The sequence below is a fragment of the Castor canadensis genome, chromosome 4 (assembly GCF_047511655.1).
Source record: "Castor canadensis chromosome 4, mCasCan1.hap1v2, whole genome shotgun sequence".
NCBI classification, from domain to species: Eukaryota; Metazoa; Chordata; class Mammalia; order Rodentia; family Castoridae; genus Castor; species Castor canadensis.
In genome coordinates, this window is record NC_133389.1 from 141,426,978 (window position 1) to 141,442,521 (window position 15,544).

General features: G+C 37.5%; 1 protein-coding gene across 7 annotated transcripts in view; it reads right to left on the reverse strand.

Annotated features, from left to right (window-relative positions):
- Nucleotides 1-15,544, reverse strand: part of Hibch (3-hydroxyisobutyryl-CoA hydrolase) — a 102,064-nt gene that overhangs the window by 33,332 nt on the left and 53,188 nt on the right. For 6 of the 7 annotated variants that reach the window (XM_020179890.2, XM_020179891.2, XM_020179888.2 and 3 more), the window contains 4 exons: nt 6,419-6,564; nt 3,778-3,864; nt 1,858-1,916; nt 884-965 (listed from right to left, as the gene is read on the reverse strand). In XM_020179890.2, the coding sequence (XP_020035479.2) occupies nt 884-965; nt 1,858-1,916; nt 3,778-3,864; nt 6,419-6,564 (374 nt within the window). The remainder of the gene's footprint in view (nt 1-883; nt 966-1,857; nt 1,917-3,777; nt 3,865-6,418; nt 6,565-15,544) is intronic. The other variant, XM_074071270.1, reaches the window with a different exon arrangement.

The window sequence follows — 15,544 nt, forward strand, 5'->3', positions numbered from 1 at the left end:
TACTAGCTATTCGGTAAGAATCAGGTAACCTGTTTTTGAAATTTATAAAATTCTGATATTGGATAAGGTCCTAGGAGACAAAATTACTTGGGATTCTCCCTTAAGAACACAGTAGCAATGAGGAAATGTTTTCACCTTCATAGGCAAATTAAAATTAAAATTTTTTATCAGTAAGTTATGTGAGAATTGAAATGCTGTCACTAGACCTACAAATAGAAAAATACTATCAGATCAAGACAAGCTAAAGCATGTTTTAAGTATAAGGAAACATACTTTTTCTTTCCTCTGCCTAAAATTCTGAAATACTCCTAGTTTCATAATCCTATGATAGGTTGAATGTCAATATCTAGTGCACACACACTTACAGCAAAACAACTTTTCTTCTCCTATTATCAGCGATGTTACAAAAGAATCAAAATCTCCCTGACTCTGAGAAACACTTTAAGATTTAGCTATGGCGGGTAGATGAAGTCCCTTTCTAGTTTAAATAAGATCACTTTTTCATGAAACTTCTTGTTTTAAAAGCCCATATTGCATATTAAACAGAATTTAAAATTAATATCACAATTGCAATACATCATTAGTCACCCATTCTTCACCCATTCTTCAGTCACCCAATACTTGTAATGTTCCTAAAAGCTACCCCCATGGGACAAGAGGGATTGTTTGGAAATGAAACATTGGTTACTAAAATCCTTCTCTGTTACATTCAAAGAACATAAAATCAGCTTGACTGTAACCTCAACATGGCAACTGGGTTTAGGTCAACATTTAGAGAAACTACTTTCTGAGATACTATATCACTCCAATGGAGCACTGACAACCCTCCAAGGGTTCTCTGTCCTGAGACTTTACCATAGGGCAGAAAGGATCCATGTATTACCTTCAATTGCTCTAGAGCAAAAGGTGAACCATCTTGCTGTAAATTTTGAATAATCTGTTCCACAGTATTGGCTGAAAAGCAACTATAAAAAAAAAAAAGAAACATGATTTCACCAATGTGCAAGTGATTGTCTATTTCTAAGACACCAATGAATCTGAATGCAGGCTTCACCTAGGAATTTTTAAAACTATTAAAAATAGCAGGTGCTTTGCTGGAGCCATACCTCCAGTCCAAAATATAATTTTTGGCAGTACTAGGGTTTGAATTCCAGTCTCATACTTGCTAGGTAGGTGCTATACCAAAATTCTCACATTTTTTGCCTCCCTGATAGGACCAGGGTTTGAATCCATGGCTTCACACTTAAAAAACAAGCACTCTACCACTTAAGCCATACCCCCAGACCAAAACATATCTTATAGGAAAATGAAATCGAGTATTACTTCCATGAATAAGGGTGTTTGCAGTCTACCATCATTAGTGCAAAATAAAATATATCTTTCTTTTGCTTTCTTGCATTGATGGAAATTAAATGTAAATAAACCTCTCAACTGTGAGAGATAGATATATTATTTTCCAACAGTGTACTTACTCTTCTTTCCTTATGCCAGTCTGTAAGTTTCTCAAAGCACTACACAAACCCTTCTCCCGACTGGCCTATTAAGATCTCTAGAGAAGATGATCTGACAAAGATAAAAGTTAATTACTATTTTCTAGCTTCTCTCCTCACTTTTAAAAAAGGCATTTTGCATTAAGATGAATTAGTATTTGGAAGGTTACTTAAATATAATGATTATTTCTCTTTGAAAGAGTGGGCAAGAAGTCACTTCCAACTATAAGCAAAAATAAAAGCATTATGCTATCTGATCTCAGAATTTGGTGCATTATAAAATACAATATAATTACAATGTTAGCAAATTCAATTTAATAGATTCTTTCCAAAGAAACAGACATAACTGAGATCTCTTTTTAAGTACCTGTTTATTTTATCCATGTGTTCCACAAGTATAAAAGACTTGTCTCGATCAATCTTGGACTGTTTGAAAAGAAATAATTTGCAGCAACTCAGATTTCCTTAAAATCCTTAAAAACATCATATTTAATTACGTACTTTGTGACAGATTATCACTTTCAGTAAAATTATACCTAACAGTCTCATAAATAACTACTGCCATATGCTCAAAATTCAGACAGTGTGTAGTACTCTAGTCTAGAAAGTGTTTTAATTTCTGTGTCATTATATAAATTACATATATTATCATCTAAATGTATCTATAAGCCCAGAGGGACCTGAGAGTTTATCCTGACAAATTTCCACAGAACCAGAAATTCCTACTATCATCCCTGGTATCCCTGCAGCTCTGACCTCCAGTGGCCGAAAAAAAGAAAAAAAAAGCAACTCAGGAAGAAGCTCACAAGTGCTTGACAATTACAACAACTAGTAAATTTAATTTTGGGCCAAAAAATAAAATCACCTTTCATTTCCACACATGGTACAATTTTGTGTCCCTCATAATCTAGATCTTTTTTTATGAACAAGTCCCAGTTTACCATGGTCATTCTTACAGTGTAGAACACATAACTTAGCTGCAGGTGGTGCAGGATCACACCAAAGTACAATAGAGTTCCACACATCCTTCTTTGCTTTGGACACGATACTTTTTACCAGAAGTACCAGCTCTAGCTCTATTTACACTGACCTTTGATCAATTAACACTGTTTAAAAGAAATATATATACTTGTGCCATACAGATTACACCTCTTCCATCCTATACTTACAAGTTTAGTACTTGTTGTTTCTTGTTTACCTTTAGTAAATTTATATGTAATGTCAACCACAGCTATCAATTGTATGATGCATTATATATGATCAGGCAACTGCCTGGATATGTGATCAAGGGGTCTGTGAATGTAGCATCTATAGAGTTTCTTTTTCTTCCAATGTATTGCTTAGGAGTGGGATAGTCTACACTGGTTCTGTTTGGTGTATTCTGACTCTTTTCAGTATAGCATCTCACCCACTCCTGCCCTTGCCTAGATGTACAGGACTTCTGGAGGCCTAACTGCTTCTTATAAAAATCAAAGCAATCTTCCTGTTTTTCTGCCCCACCCCATACTCTAGTCTTTCTCGTTCTCTTTTTAACAGTGCCCAGGACCTTATGCAGGCTAGGTAAACATTTTTCTACTGAGCTACATCCCTACCCCTGTACCCAGCCTTCAAAGATTCCTGATTCCTTCAGAAGAGTCTAGGGCAGGAATTAGATTGTATCCTACTGGCTTCCCACTTTGCAAGATGACTACAGCATTCTCAGGTCTAAGTTAGGTGCTTGATCCTTCTGCTTTCAAGCTGCCAGTATATTGCCTTCTAATGTCTGACACTGTATTATCTGTTTGATTGTGGATTTATACTTTTTTAAAAATTCCTTTATTATAATTTTAGTTGAGTTTTAGAAAAATGCACATATTCAATATGTAACGAGAAGTTGTATAGAATAGATTCATGACTTGTACTAGAAAATTTAAGTTAAATAATGTAAGTAAAGAATTAAACAATGCAATATATTTTATTAGCGAGACATACCAGAGCTTCACTTTAACATCTCACAAATAGTGTGAACACAGCCTTTGATACAAAAATGTCACAGTGCAATGTAAAAAGTTCTTCCAAGTGCTAAAAGGCCATGAACTGAAGTTCACAAGTACGTTAAGAAGATGTCTTACCAGCTGACTATCACAACAATTGAGTAGTGCTGACCATCCCGCCAAGCTTTAAAGTAAATAATCCCTAGTACACCGATTTATACCTACAAACTATAGAATTTACCAACTGCTAATTTTTTAATCACTTTACTTTCCCAATGAATTAAAACCTAAGGTTAGAACATTGACAATAGTACCTCTGTATGGTAGGTTTCTAAGACATGTGCAATGTTTTCTTCTGAAGGAGAATTCAAGGCTAACAAATCTTCCTCTAACATGTGTAACTAAAGGTAGGAGGGGAGAAGAAAAAAGGAAAACAGATTTGAAACTTCATAAAAACATAGAAAGTTATTATTAATTTTTTTAAGTGCTAGGGTTTGAACTTAGAGCCTTAAGCTTAGTAGGCTAGTGCTCTATCCTTGAACAACGCCCTTCCCCCCAACCCCCTAAACCTTTAGGCTTTAATTTTTCAGATAGTGTCTCACATTTTTGCCCAACCCAGCCATGAACTGCAATCCTACCTCCACCTCCTCAGTAGCTGGGACCACAGTAGCACATTAACACACCTGGCTTGTTTTTGTTTATTTGTTTGTGATAGGGTCTCATTAACTTTTTGTTTGGACTGGCCTTGAACCTAATCTCCTGATATCCCTAAGTAGTTGGTATTATAGACATAAGCCATGATGCCTGGCCAGAAAGCTTTTTAAATGTATCACTTATTCTTTTTTAGAATCCCTATCTTTTTATCTATTTTTATTAGCAAAATTATGATGCTCTCTCTTAAGCTGAGTCACTGAAAGAAATGTGGACTAAAGTTGAATGCAAATACATTGCCACACAACAAATGTTGCCTGCACAGGAATGGGTAGAAATGGAAGAATCTGAGGAACACTTGAAATGTGATACAAGTTGAGCATCCCTAGTTTGAAATCCAAAACAATTCTGGTCCCAAGCATCTCAGATAAAAGATACTCAATCTGTATTACAACCAAAGATCTGAGCTAGAAATTAATTTTAAGTAAAATTGCCACATAACTAGTGGATACTCTAGTCACAATAACACAGCCCTCTTACCTCTCCTCTAACCTCTCAGAAACCTGACCCACAACCAAATGGGACCTTTTGCGGTTTCCAAAGCACAGCTAATGTTTTCTGGCCCAATGGCTTATTCATTCTGTTTATTCTATTCTATTTGGAATGCCTTTTTCTGACAATACTCATGTTAAGACCAGCAAACTGCAACCTATTTGAAAAATTTTTAGTTCCTTCTTACAGGTAAGCTCTTCCTCCTTTCACATCATCCTTAATGTGTATTACTCATTTTTTTATCTTCTATGTGCCCTGAGATTGGCAGTGTAGCTGCTGCAGATATTATCATTGGGCAAGCTGGAGAGAGGGGAAAGAGTTGTGAAGCAGCTTTCTCTCTTATGCTTAACTAAGTCCACTATATATAAGGGCATCACTTCCAGAGTAGACAATGGAGGGCCCATGTGTGCCTCCTTTTACAGCTCAAGGGAAGGAAGAGACAGCTACCAACTCAGCATGATGGAGGATGCTCACAATATGGGAAAAATCTGGAATTTCAAATGTGGTAGAGGGCCTCATAACTGGGCACAGGGACAGCCTCTAATCTTGCATACTTCATGCATTGTACAGGATTCATAACAGTGTGAGAAACTACACCAAAGTTGACAACATAAAACTGCCAATTTATCACCTTTATAAAAAGAATTCTATTTACAACAAAACAATACAATTATGGTATCAAACTGTTTTAACTTCAATGTCTGACAGGCCAACGAGGATGCATGAGATTAAAGAATTATAATTTGTTAAAAGTCCTTATGGATTCCTACAATGTCCAAGGGTCAAAGCAATCTTTGGTATCAGGACCCCAAACAGAAGAATGCTATGAAGTGAGTATGTGGACACATGCTGCGAAATGTAAAAGATCTCAATGAAAAACTCTGGTCACCTCTAAAATTGTATGCGTGTGTGCTGCCTTTTAAAAAATATATACAGTTAAAATTTGAATGCTTACCATGTACTGGTTACTGAACTAAACATGTAACACAAATTTTCAAATTTAATTTTTAAATTTTTCCTTCCCCTATCCTAAAACACCGTCTTCAAGATCAATATTCATGTGAAGACTACGTGCTTCCCGGGAAGCACACTTTACCCTACAGCTCCAAAGATAGAGAGCATTGCATAGGACAGACTGGCTGTCGTTGTAGTCCACCCACTGATATGGTTCAGAGATAAGATAATCCAATTCAGCCAGTGTAAACTAACTAGTTAAAGCAGAATAAAGCCCAGGTTGCTTGCTGGGAATTCTGGGGCAAAACCACCTCAAACTGGTTTACTGATGCTACATGTAACACAAGGAGTTTCAACAGTTATGATGATCATCCCCCTTTTGCAGATGGAAAAACTGGAAAGAGGCCAAATTCAGTCTAGGATTAAAACCAAGGCTAACTATCTACATACTGTTTGCTACTATGCTATCATGTACTAAGAAAACTGGCCACACAGTTAGAAAAAAAAAGAAAAAAGGCAAAGTAACATGTATTCCTTATAGCACATATGCTTTGGAAAAGTCATAAACTATATTTTTATAATGCAATCATTTTAAACACACTAGGGAAACTCACAGCTAAGAGAATCTTTCAAAAGTCTATCTCCGATATAGATGAGGAATCTGGGGACTAGGAAGTTTACATACTTTACCCCCAGGTCATAGAAGTACAGGATTCACACCATATCAACCAAAAACCTATGATCTCAACCTCTCATACATACTGCCTTCCAATACAAAACAAACATCCAAACAGTTACCTTTCCAGAATCTACAAAGTGTGTAGCAATTCCTGCTCTATACACATCTCTTCCTTTTAGTCTGAATCCTGTCAATGCAAGGAAGTAGCCCAGTTTTCCTTGAAGTCTTGGCAAGAAATAACCTCCACCCACATCAGGGAATAGTCCTGCAATTAAAGATAACCAAAAAAGATAACAATGACTCAAATGGAAGATAACTATAACTGATTTAAGTTACATAGCTATTTCTCTCTGGAGTTTGAACCTACAGGATAAACATTATTAAACTAAATACTACACAATGCAATCAGTATCACAAAAACTTGCTATAAATCATACTAAATTAATTTGGATATTTTTCAAAGTCCTCCTATTTCATATAGAAGTCAGTAAACTGTCTGATAGCACAATGTTTTATATATTACAAGTAATAATGCTACCTGAATTTTCTTTCCACTAAAATACTTTTAAAGAATCTCTGAAACAGGTAAAAACTGAAATAGTATCTTCTTTACAGATGATAAATATAGGAAAAACATACATAATCCAAGGGCTATTATGAGAAATTTATTAACATCATTTAAATCATCCCCCAAACTATATGGATTGTGTAGTACTCTAGATATTTAAAGATTGGTGCAACAGCCATTAGTTTTGCTAAAGGAGCAAGTTTATAACTAATAAAGTCATTTGCATTTACTTTTTTAATCATCAGTATTTTCAATATTCCCCACCTACTGGTAACAACTGAAATAGCATGTACATAAATAATGGCCAGTATATTACTTTTTGATACTTAAAAGCTCCTTAAACAATTCCAACCCTCTAGTTTAAAAATTCTTAGAACTGTTCTATAGCTGTTTAATTCAGTAAAGTTGAGATTTTTTTTAAAAGCCCTCAAATTTTTTTCCAGTTTCTAGAATTAAAAGACTAAGTATCATGCTACTGAAAATAAAAATCTCTCTTAGTACATCAAACTGGCTAGGTCTAAAGTTGAACTCCTGACTCCATCTACTCCTAGAATCACCTACCTCCACAAAGAGAACAACCATTCACTGTTAATGCATTCTCTCATACCACTCCTTTTAATGCCATCAGTAACCACTTCCTATTTAATTCCTCTACCAAAGGTTCTCCACACACAATAGCCAGAGTGATCTTTTTAAAACACAAATTTTGATCAGAATCTTGTATTCTACTCCTAAAACCCTTCCACAGCTGCCCATTTTATTTCCCTTAGATTTACCAAAGTCTTCGAGGATCTTAATCAACTCTATTACATCTTACTCCTCACTCACTAAACTCTAGCCACCTGATCTTTCATTTGCCCAACACTCTATTGTCCTTCCTGCCCCAGAGGCTCAGTTCAGAAGCATTCTGCCCAAGTGAAAACACCCTCTCTGGTCTTTTCTAGAACATATTCCCTCTTCCCACCTGTTCACCTTCCACCCCCAATAGCTGCTTCTTGCAGTTTCCCTTGCTAGCTCTATTTCCTTTGCTTGGCTGCTAAGTGTTGCAGAGCCTAGGCTTAATATTAGACTACTTCTTCTTCCTTATGTATATATTTTCCTTAGCTCCCATGGTTTAAGTAACATCTATATGCTGATTATTCCTTGTTATGGACTGAATTGTGTCCCTTCAAAACTCTTAAGTTAAAGCCCTAACCCAAAATGTGAACATATTTGGAGATAGGGTCACAGATAATTTATATCATAAGGGAGGGGCCCTAATCCAACAGAACCAGTGTCCTTACAAGAGATACCAGGGATGCATGCACACAGAGAAAAGGCCATGCGAGGACATAGCAAGTAGGTGGCCATGGAGAGAATCCTCAGGAAAAACCAAGCCTCCTGACACCTTAATCTTTAACTTTTGCCCCAGAACTCAACATCTGTTATTTAAGTCATTCAGTCTATGATACATTGTTTTGAAACCCCAGCAGTCTAATAAACTCCCAAATCAAGTTATGCCTTTTCCCTTGAATACCAAACTCTTAGATCTGTCTTCCAGGTATAACTACATGGTTAATAAGCATCTATCAGTTAACAAGGCAATCCCAACTCTTGATTTACATCTTTTCAACTCTAATGTTCCATCCCTGATCAGCTTTGCCCATTCAGCAGCACAAGCGAAATACCTTGGAGTCACCTCTGCTTCATCCTGTCAGCAAGCCAGTTAAGTCTAAATGTGTTCCAGACCTACTCATGCTATTCAATTCTCTATTGCCACACTATTCAAGCTGCTGTTTCCTTACTCTAGATCTGTGCTGTCCCATATGATGTGCTGCAATATAGTGAAAATGGTCTGCTCTGCAATTGGTGCTGTCCAATGAGGTAGCCACCAGCTATGCGGGTATTAAACAGTTGAAATGTGGCTGTGCAACTGATAAACAAAATTAACTTAAATTCAATTAAGTTATATTTAAATTTAAGTAGCCAAAAGGACCTTGTGGCTACAGTGCTGGACACTAGCTCTAGACTAAGATAATGACCACCTAACTAATCTTATTGCTACTGTTCTGGTCCTTTTATAAAACATTTTCCTCAAAGCACCAAAATGATGGTATTAAAATGTAAACCAGATCAAGTTGCTCCCTACTTCATCCTATCATGCTTTGCTTTAAATCAACTCTTCATGGGAGGTGGCTGTTGCACCTCTTCAAGAGCACATTACATCACTTCCACCCTTGATTCAGACACAGTTGCCTCCATTTGGTTCCCTGAACAGGAGAAGTTCATTCTTATCTTCAGATTTTTGAAACAATTCTTCTAAATGCCACAACATTCCATTCTCGGGTCTTATAATAGCTGGCTCCTTTCTATCATTCAAATCCCAGCTTAAAGGACATCTCCTTAGATTGCCTCCTTAACCATTCAACCTAACCTAACCATCGAGGAGACTTATATTTTGGACAAGATGGTCTAACAGGGACCAGATTTACTACCTACCTGAAACAACTATACAAACAGACAACCCAGGCATGGTGGCAAACACCTCTAATTCCAGCACTTTGGAAACAGAGGCTGGAGGATCACAAATTCAAGGTCAGTAAGGCTACATAGTGAGACTCTATCTCAAAAAAACCAAGGTTAGGCTAGGTGCAGTGTTCAAGCTTGTGATTTCAGCTACTTGGGAGGCAGATCAGGAAGACTGTGAGTCAAGGTCAAGCCTAGGCAAAAAGTTCTTGAGACCCCCATCTCAACCAAATGACTGGGCACAGTGCCCTGAGCCTGTCATCCTAGCTACAAGGGGAAGCACAAATAGGAGGACTGAGGTTCAGGCTGACCTAGGCAGAAAGTGAGACCCTATGTCAAAAATAAACAAAACAAAAAGGGCTAATGGTATGACTCAGTAGAGTACCGCCTTAGCAAGCCATGAATTCAATCCCCATCTCTCCCACCCTGTGCCACCAAAAGAAGAAAACAGGAGAAAAAAAAAAAAAAGACCAAGGGCTACAATGAAGGACTGGGGATGTAGCTCAGTGGCAGAGTACTTGCCTAGCATGTGCATGGCCTGGGTTTGACCCCAGCACTTCATTAAAAAAAAAAAAAAAAAAAAAAGGACGCACATGCAATAAGTGTTTTCAACACATTGGATATTAGTCACTCAAAGAAAATGGTCTCTAATTATCAGAAAACAAGCAAGGTAAACCCTACAATAGCTTCAACTTAATGCCTTGAGAGAGAATCCAGGTGTGGTATGATCCCTCATTTGAGAAAATGATGGGGAGACTAAGGCATCTAGAATTCCCAGAGGGGAGACAGTGAGAGCAAGAGAAATTAAACTCTGGCTAGTTGCAGGTTTCCTTTCAGTGTTTACTTAGAACTAGATAATATATATGTGTGAGGAAAGCACCTGAGGCTCAAAGCACAGGAAAACATTACAGAAAATGACTGGGAACCCACTTAGGGCTGAGATGGTACATGTTCCCAACTGGCCAAACCAGGAAGATTTACCTTAATAGTGAGAAACCATTACCCTAGCTAAAGCATTCCTCAAATTCTTTATTACAAAGTAACAATACTACAAACAAACCCTAGACATTTCAAAGGATCAAACCTTGTAAACAGTTACATTATCCTAGATAAAAACTCAAGAATATTTGTGAGAATACAGAAATACCTAACACTCAACAAAATTTATAATGTCTAGAACCTAATAAAAAGTATTTGAAGTAATAATTGCAAAAATATTTCCAAATTTGACAAAAAATAATCTAAGTAGCTCAATAAACACATGCATGAGACATGAAGTGGTGTGCATGGTAGCCCACACCTGTAATCCTATCTTCTTGGAAGGCAAAGATAGGAAGATCTCCAATAGAATCCAATCTGAGCAAAAAATTAGTGAAATCCTTTCTTAACAAGCTGGGCATGGTGGTACACATCTATAATCCCAGCTATACAGGAGGTGGAGGAAGGAAGATCAACGTCCAAGGCCAACTGTGGCAAAAGTGCAAGACCCTATCTGAAAATAACCAAGGCAAAAAGGGCTAAGGGCATGGCTTAAGTGGTAGAGCACTTGCCTAGCAAGTGTGAAACCCTAAATTCAAACCCAGTACTGCCAAAGAAAGAAAAGGAAACAAGAAGAGAAGTGCATCAAGGCACATTGTAATCAAATAGACTGAGATAGATGAAAACAGGTGAAGAGAAAACCTTCAGACCAACCAGAGAGAAGAAAATACATTTGCTCACAGAACAGAGATGAGGATAGGAATGGATTTTTCACAGGAAACAATGAAAACATCTTTAAAGTACAGGTGGCTCCTTGACTCACAATGGGGTCACATCCTAATAAACCCATTGCCAGTTGAAAATAGTCTAAGTCAAAATGGGGAAAGGAGTGGGTGATGGGGGGGATATTATAAAAGTGTACTATATATAAGTATATAAATAGCACAATGAAATCAACAAAAAGCTGTAAAAAGGATGGGGGAGAAAGTGATTAAGAAAGAATAACATGGGGAGGAGCGGAGGGAGGTGGCCCACAGTGTATATACATGTGAGTAAATGTAAAAGCGATAAAATAAAAAAATTTAAAAAAAGAAAGAATAATACAGATGGAGTGAATTTGATCAATGTACATTGTATGCATGTTATAACTATCATAATAAAACCCTTTTGTACATTTAACTTAAGATAATAAAAATTTTAATGTATTAATATACTTATCCTACTGAAGATCATAGCATCGCAACACAGCACCCAGCAGAGCATCTGTCATTACTCTCATCACATGGGTGACCCCCAGCTATAGCTCACTGCCTCTGTGCAGCATCACAGACAGCACCTTACCACATATCGCTAGCCTAGGAAAAGATCAAAATTCAAAACCTGAAGTACAGGTTCTACTGATGTATATGGAAAAATGATAGGTCAGATCCCTATAAGTCTAAGACTGCACTAAAATTAAAAATCACACCAGAATAGAATTCTATAACCACATCTGAAACCAACGAACAAAGATGTTACCTGAGGAGACTAGAAAACCAAAATCTGATTTTTCAGATCAATATAGTTAATAAATCTCTAATTAGATTTATCGGGACAAAAAGAAAAGACACAAAAAACAATTATCAAAAATAAGAGCCAGGGGATTCCAAGATGGCAGCTAGAGGGAGGAAGCAGAAAGGGTGCTTCCTAAAATAAAATCTTGTAGAGACGCTGGAGATATACCTTACAGGAAAAACCACCGAGAAGAGGCCAAACTTTGACTCCTCCACACCTCCAGCCTGCGTATAGCATCTCCACTTCACATTAAACAGACAAACCAGGAGGGCTCCCGAACCACAGCCAGACAGCAACGCCCAGACTGCTTGGGAAGACGCAGACCACAAGGTGAGCTAAGGAGCATGCAGTACTCCCACAGACAGCACTGGGCCAGATCAGCATAGCCCCCTAGACAGACCGACCCCCACCCAAGGAAAAAAGAAAAAAAATAAGCAATAAGAATAATAAGCAATAACAACAAAAAAGACATGTAGCAAAGAGGGCGGGGCTCCCTGAGCACCAAAGAGGAGGGGAGGGAAAATCCCTCACAGATCTGTAAATAAACAAGCGGGCTGGAGAAGGCAGGAGCGGAGGCACACGCCCAGCAACCAGGGGCAGGAAAGCCTGTAAAAGTGGTGGTGGGAGGAAAACTCCACAGGAGGGGGGGAAGGCCCACTTCCCATGTGAACTGTAAATAAACACACTGGCCTGAGAAAGCAGGTGCAGTGTCACCTCCCCCAGTGTGCTTGGAAAGGGGAAAGCTTGTAACAGTGGCAGTCGTACCTAGGAGAACTAAGTAAACAAAGCCTGCTAGGCTAAGTGAGTGTTAAGCGCACTCCTGAGATCTACATAAATAAAGCCTCCAGCAACAGTAGGATGACTGCAGCAGGCAGGTGAGTTGCACCCTCAGATAGCCATTCAAAGAACTGTCTCCAGACTCTTTTATTTTTTTTCTCTCTTCCTTTGATGAGACAATAACCGAACTACACCTGCATGTTGAAAAACTTACTGAAACTGTATTGTATTTGAACTTGGGACACTTTGTAGTGGTTTTTTTCCCCTTTGATGAGAGGACAGAACTACTTCTGACACACCATCTCCAGGATTGGAGGCTGAGGGACAAACCAAAATTATTAAGACTGAAACTTTATTGCATTTGAACTTGGAGATTTTTGTTTATTTGTTTGTTTGTTTTTTTCAATCCTCTGTCTCTCTAGTGCCTATATAGCTTACTGATGATTAGTACACTATCTTTCCCTGTTCATATCTTTGAAACTTTTGTTCGTTTGTTTTGTTTTTTTATACTTCTTTGTTTTTCCCTTTTTTTCTAACTTCTTTGCTTTCCAACTCCTCTCACCCTTCCATTCTAAATATCACCACTGTTATTATTACAAGCTAGAAAATACTTAATTGCACACAGTACAGGGACAATAACAACACCAAGGGCAATGACGGGAAGACAGAAAAAACAGGAAAACCAGTTTGCCCACAGCAAAAAATTAGTACAGGAACCAGAGGGAAACAAAGCCAACAGATACTCAGATCCAGACTCCAACAAAATGAAGATAAACTATGCCAAAGAACCCAATGAAGCCCACAAGAATAATCTAAAAGAAGAAATCCTACAGGTAATCAATGAGAATTTTATAGAGAGGATACTGGATATGGTCAACCAAAATGTACAGGAGACACTCAAGAAATTCCAAGACAACAAAAATAGAGAATTTGAAAAAGCACAAGAAGAAATAAAAGAAACCATAGAAGCACATACAAACACCAAAGTGAAACAGAGAACACAATTAATAAAGAGATAAAAGAACTCAGGGGGAAAATAGACAACATCAAAGAGGAGGAACTCAGGATGTGGAAAACCTCAGAAAAAAGTATGAAACAGACTTGCAAAACAAAATGGAAGGCCAATCCAGCAGAACAGAACAAACAGAAGACAGAATCTCAGAACTTGAAGATGAAATGGTAATTAAAGGAAAAACCAAAGAACTATGCATTAAACAACTCAAGACCTGTGAAAAGAAAATGCAAGAACTCACTGATTCCATCAAAAGACCAAACCTGAGAATCATGGGCATTGAAGAAGGAGAAGAGGTGCAAGCAAAGGGAACGCGTAATATATTCAACAAAATAATAACAGAAAATTTCCCAAATCTAGAGAAATCTATGCCCATACAGATGCAAGAGGCCTCGAGAACACCAAACAGACCAGACCAAAATAGAACTACCCCATGGCATATTATCATTAAAACAACAAATACAGAGACCCGAGAAAGAATATTAAAGGCTGTAAGAGGGAAAAAAAAAATAACATACAAAGGTAAACCTATCAAAATCACAGCAGACTTCTCAACAGAAACATTAAAAGCAAGAAGAGCTTGGGGTGAGACCTTCCAGACACTGAATGAAAATAACGTCAACCCTAGGATACTCTACCCAGCAAAACTATCATTCAAAATAGATGGAGCAATAAAAGTCTTCCAAGATAAGCAGAAACTAAAACAATATGTGACCACAAAGCCACCACTACAAAAGATCTGCAAGGGATTCTGCAGACAGAAAGTGAAACCCAACTTAACCATGAAAAGACAGGCAGCACCAAACCACAGGAAAAGAAAAAGCAAGACAGTAGAGAGTAATCTTAACTTAGGTACACACAATCAAACCTTCAAACAACTAAGACAACTAAATGACAGGAATCACCACATACCTATCAGTACTAACGCTTAATGTTAACGGACTTAATTCACCCATCAAAAGGCACCGCTTGACGAAATGGATTAAAAAGGAAGATCCAACAATTTGTTGCTTACAGGAGACCCATCTCACCGAAAGAAATAAGCATAGGCTTAGGATGAAAGGCTGGAAGAAGATTTACCAAGCCAATGGCCCCTGAAAACAGGCAGGAGTAGCAATACTTATCTCTGACAAAGTAGACTTCAAACCTACTTTGATCAAATGAGATAAAGGACATTCCATACTAATAAAAGGGGAAATAGACCAAAAGGAAATAGCAATTATCAACCTATATGCACCCAATGTCAACGCACCCAATTTCATCAAACATACCCTGAAGGACCTAAAAGCATATATTAACTCCAACACAGTGGTCATAGTGGACTTTAACACCCCATTAACTTCAACAGATAGGTTATCCAAACAAAAAACTCAATAAAGAAATCCTAGATCTAAAATATACCATAGATCAAATGGACCTAGTTGATGTCTACAGAACATTTCATCCAACTTCTACACAACATACATTCTTCTCAGCAGCCCACAGAACCTTCTCCAAAATAGATCATATCCTAGGGCACAAGACAAGCCTCAGCAAATATAAGAAAATAGAAATTATACCGTGCATTCTATCTGATCACAATGCAATAAAACTAGAACTCAACAACAAAAATAAAGACAAAAAAACATGCAAACAGCTGGAAACTGAATAACTCATTGCTTAATGAACAATGAGTCATTGATGAAATAAAAGAGGAAATTAAAAAGTTCCTGGAAATCAATGAAAATGAAAACACAACCTACTGGAACCTATGGGACACAGCAAAGGCAGTCCTGAGAGGAAAGTTTATAGTCATGACTGCATATATTAAAAAGATTGAAAGATCCCAAATTAATGACCTAATGGTACATC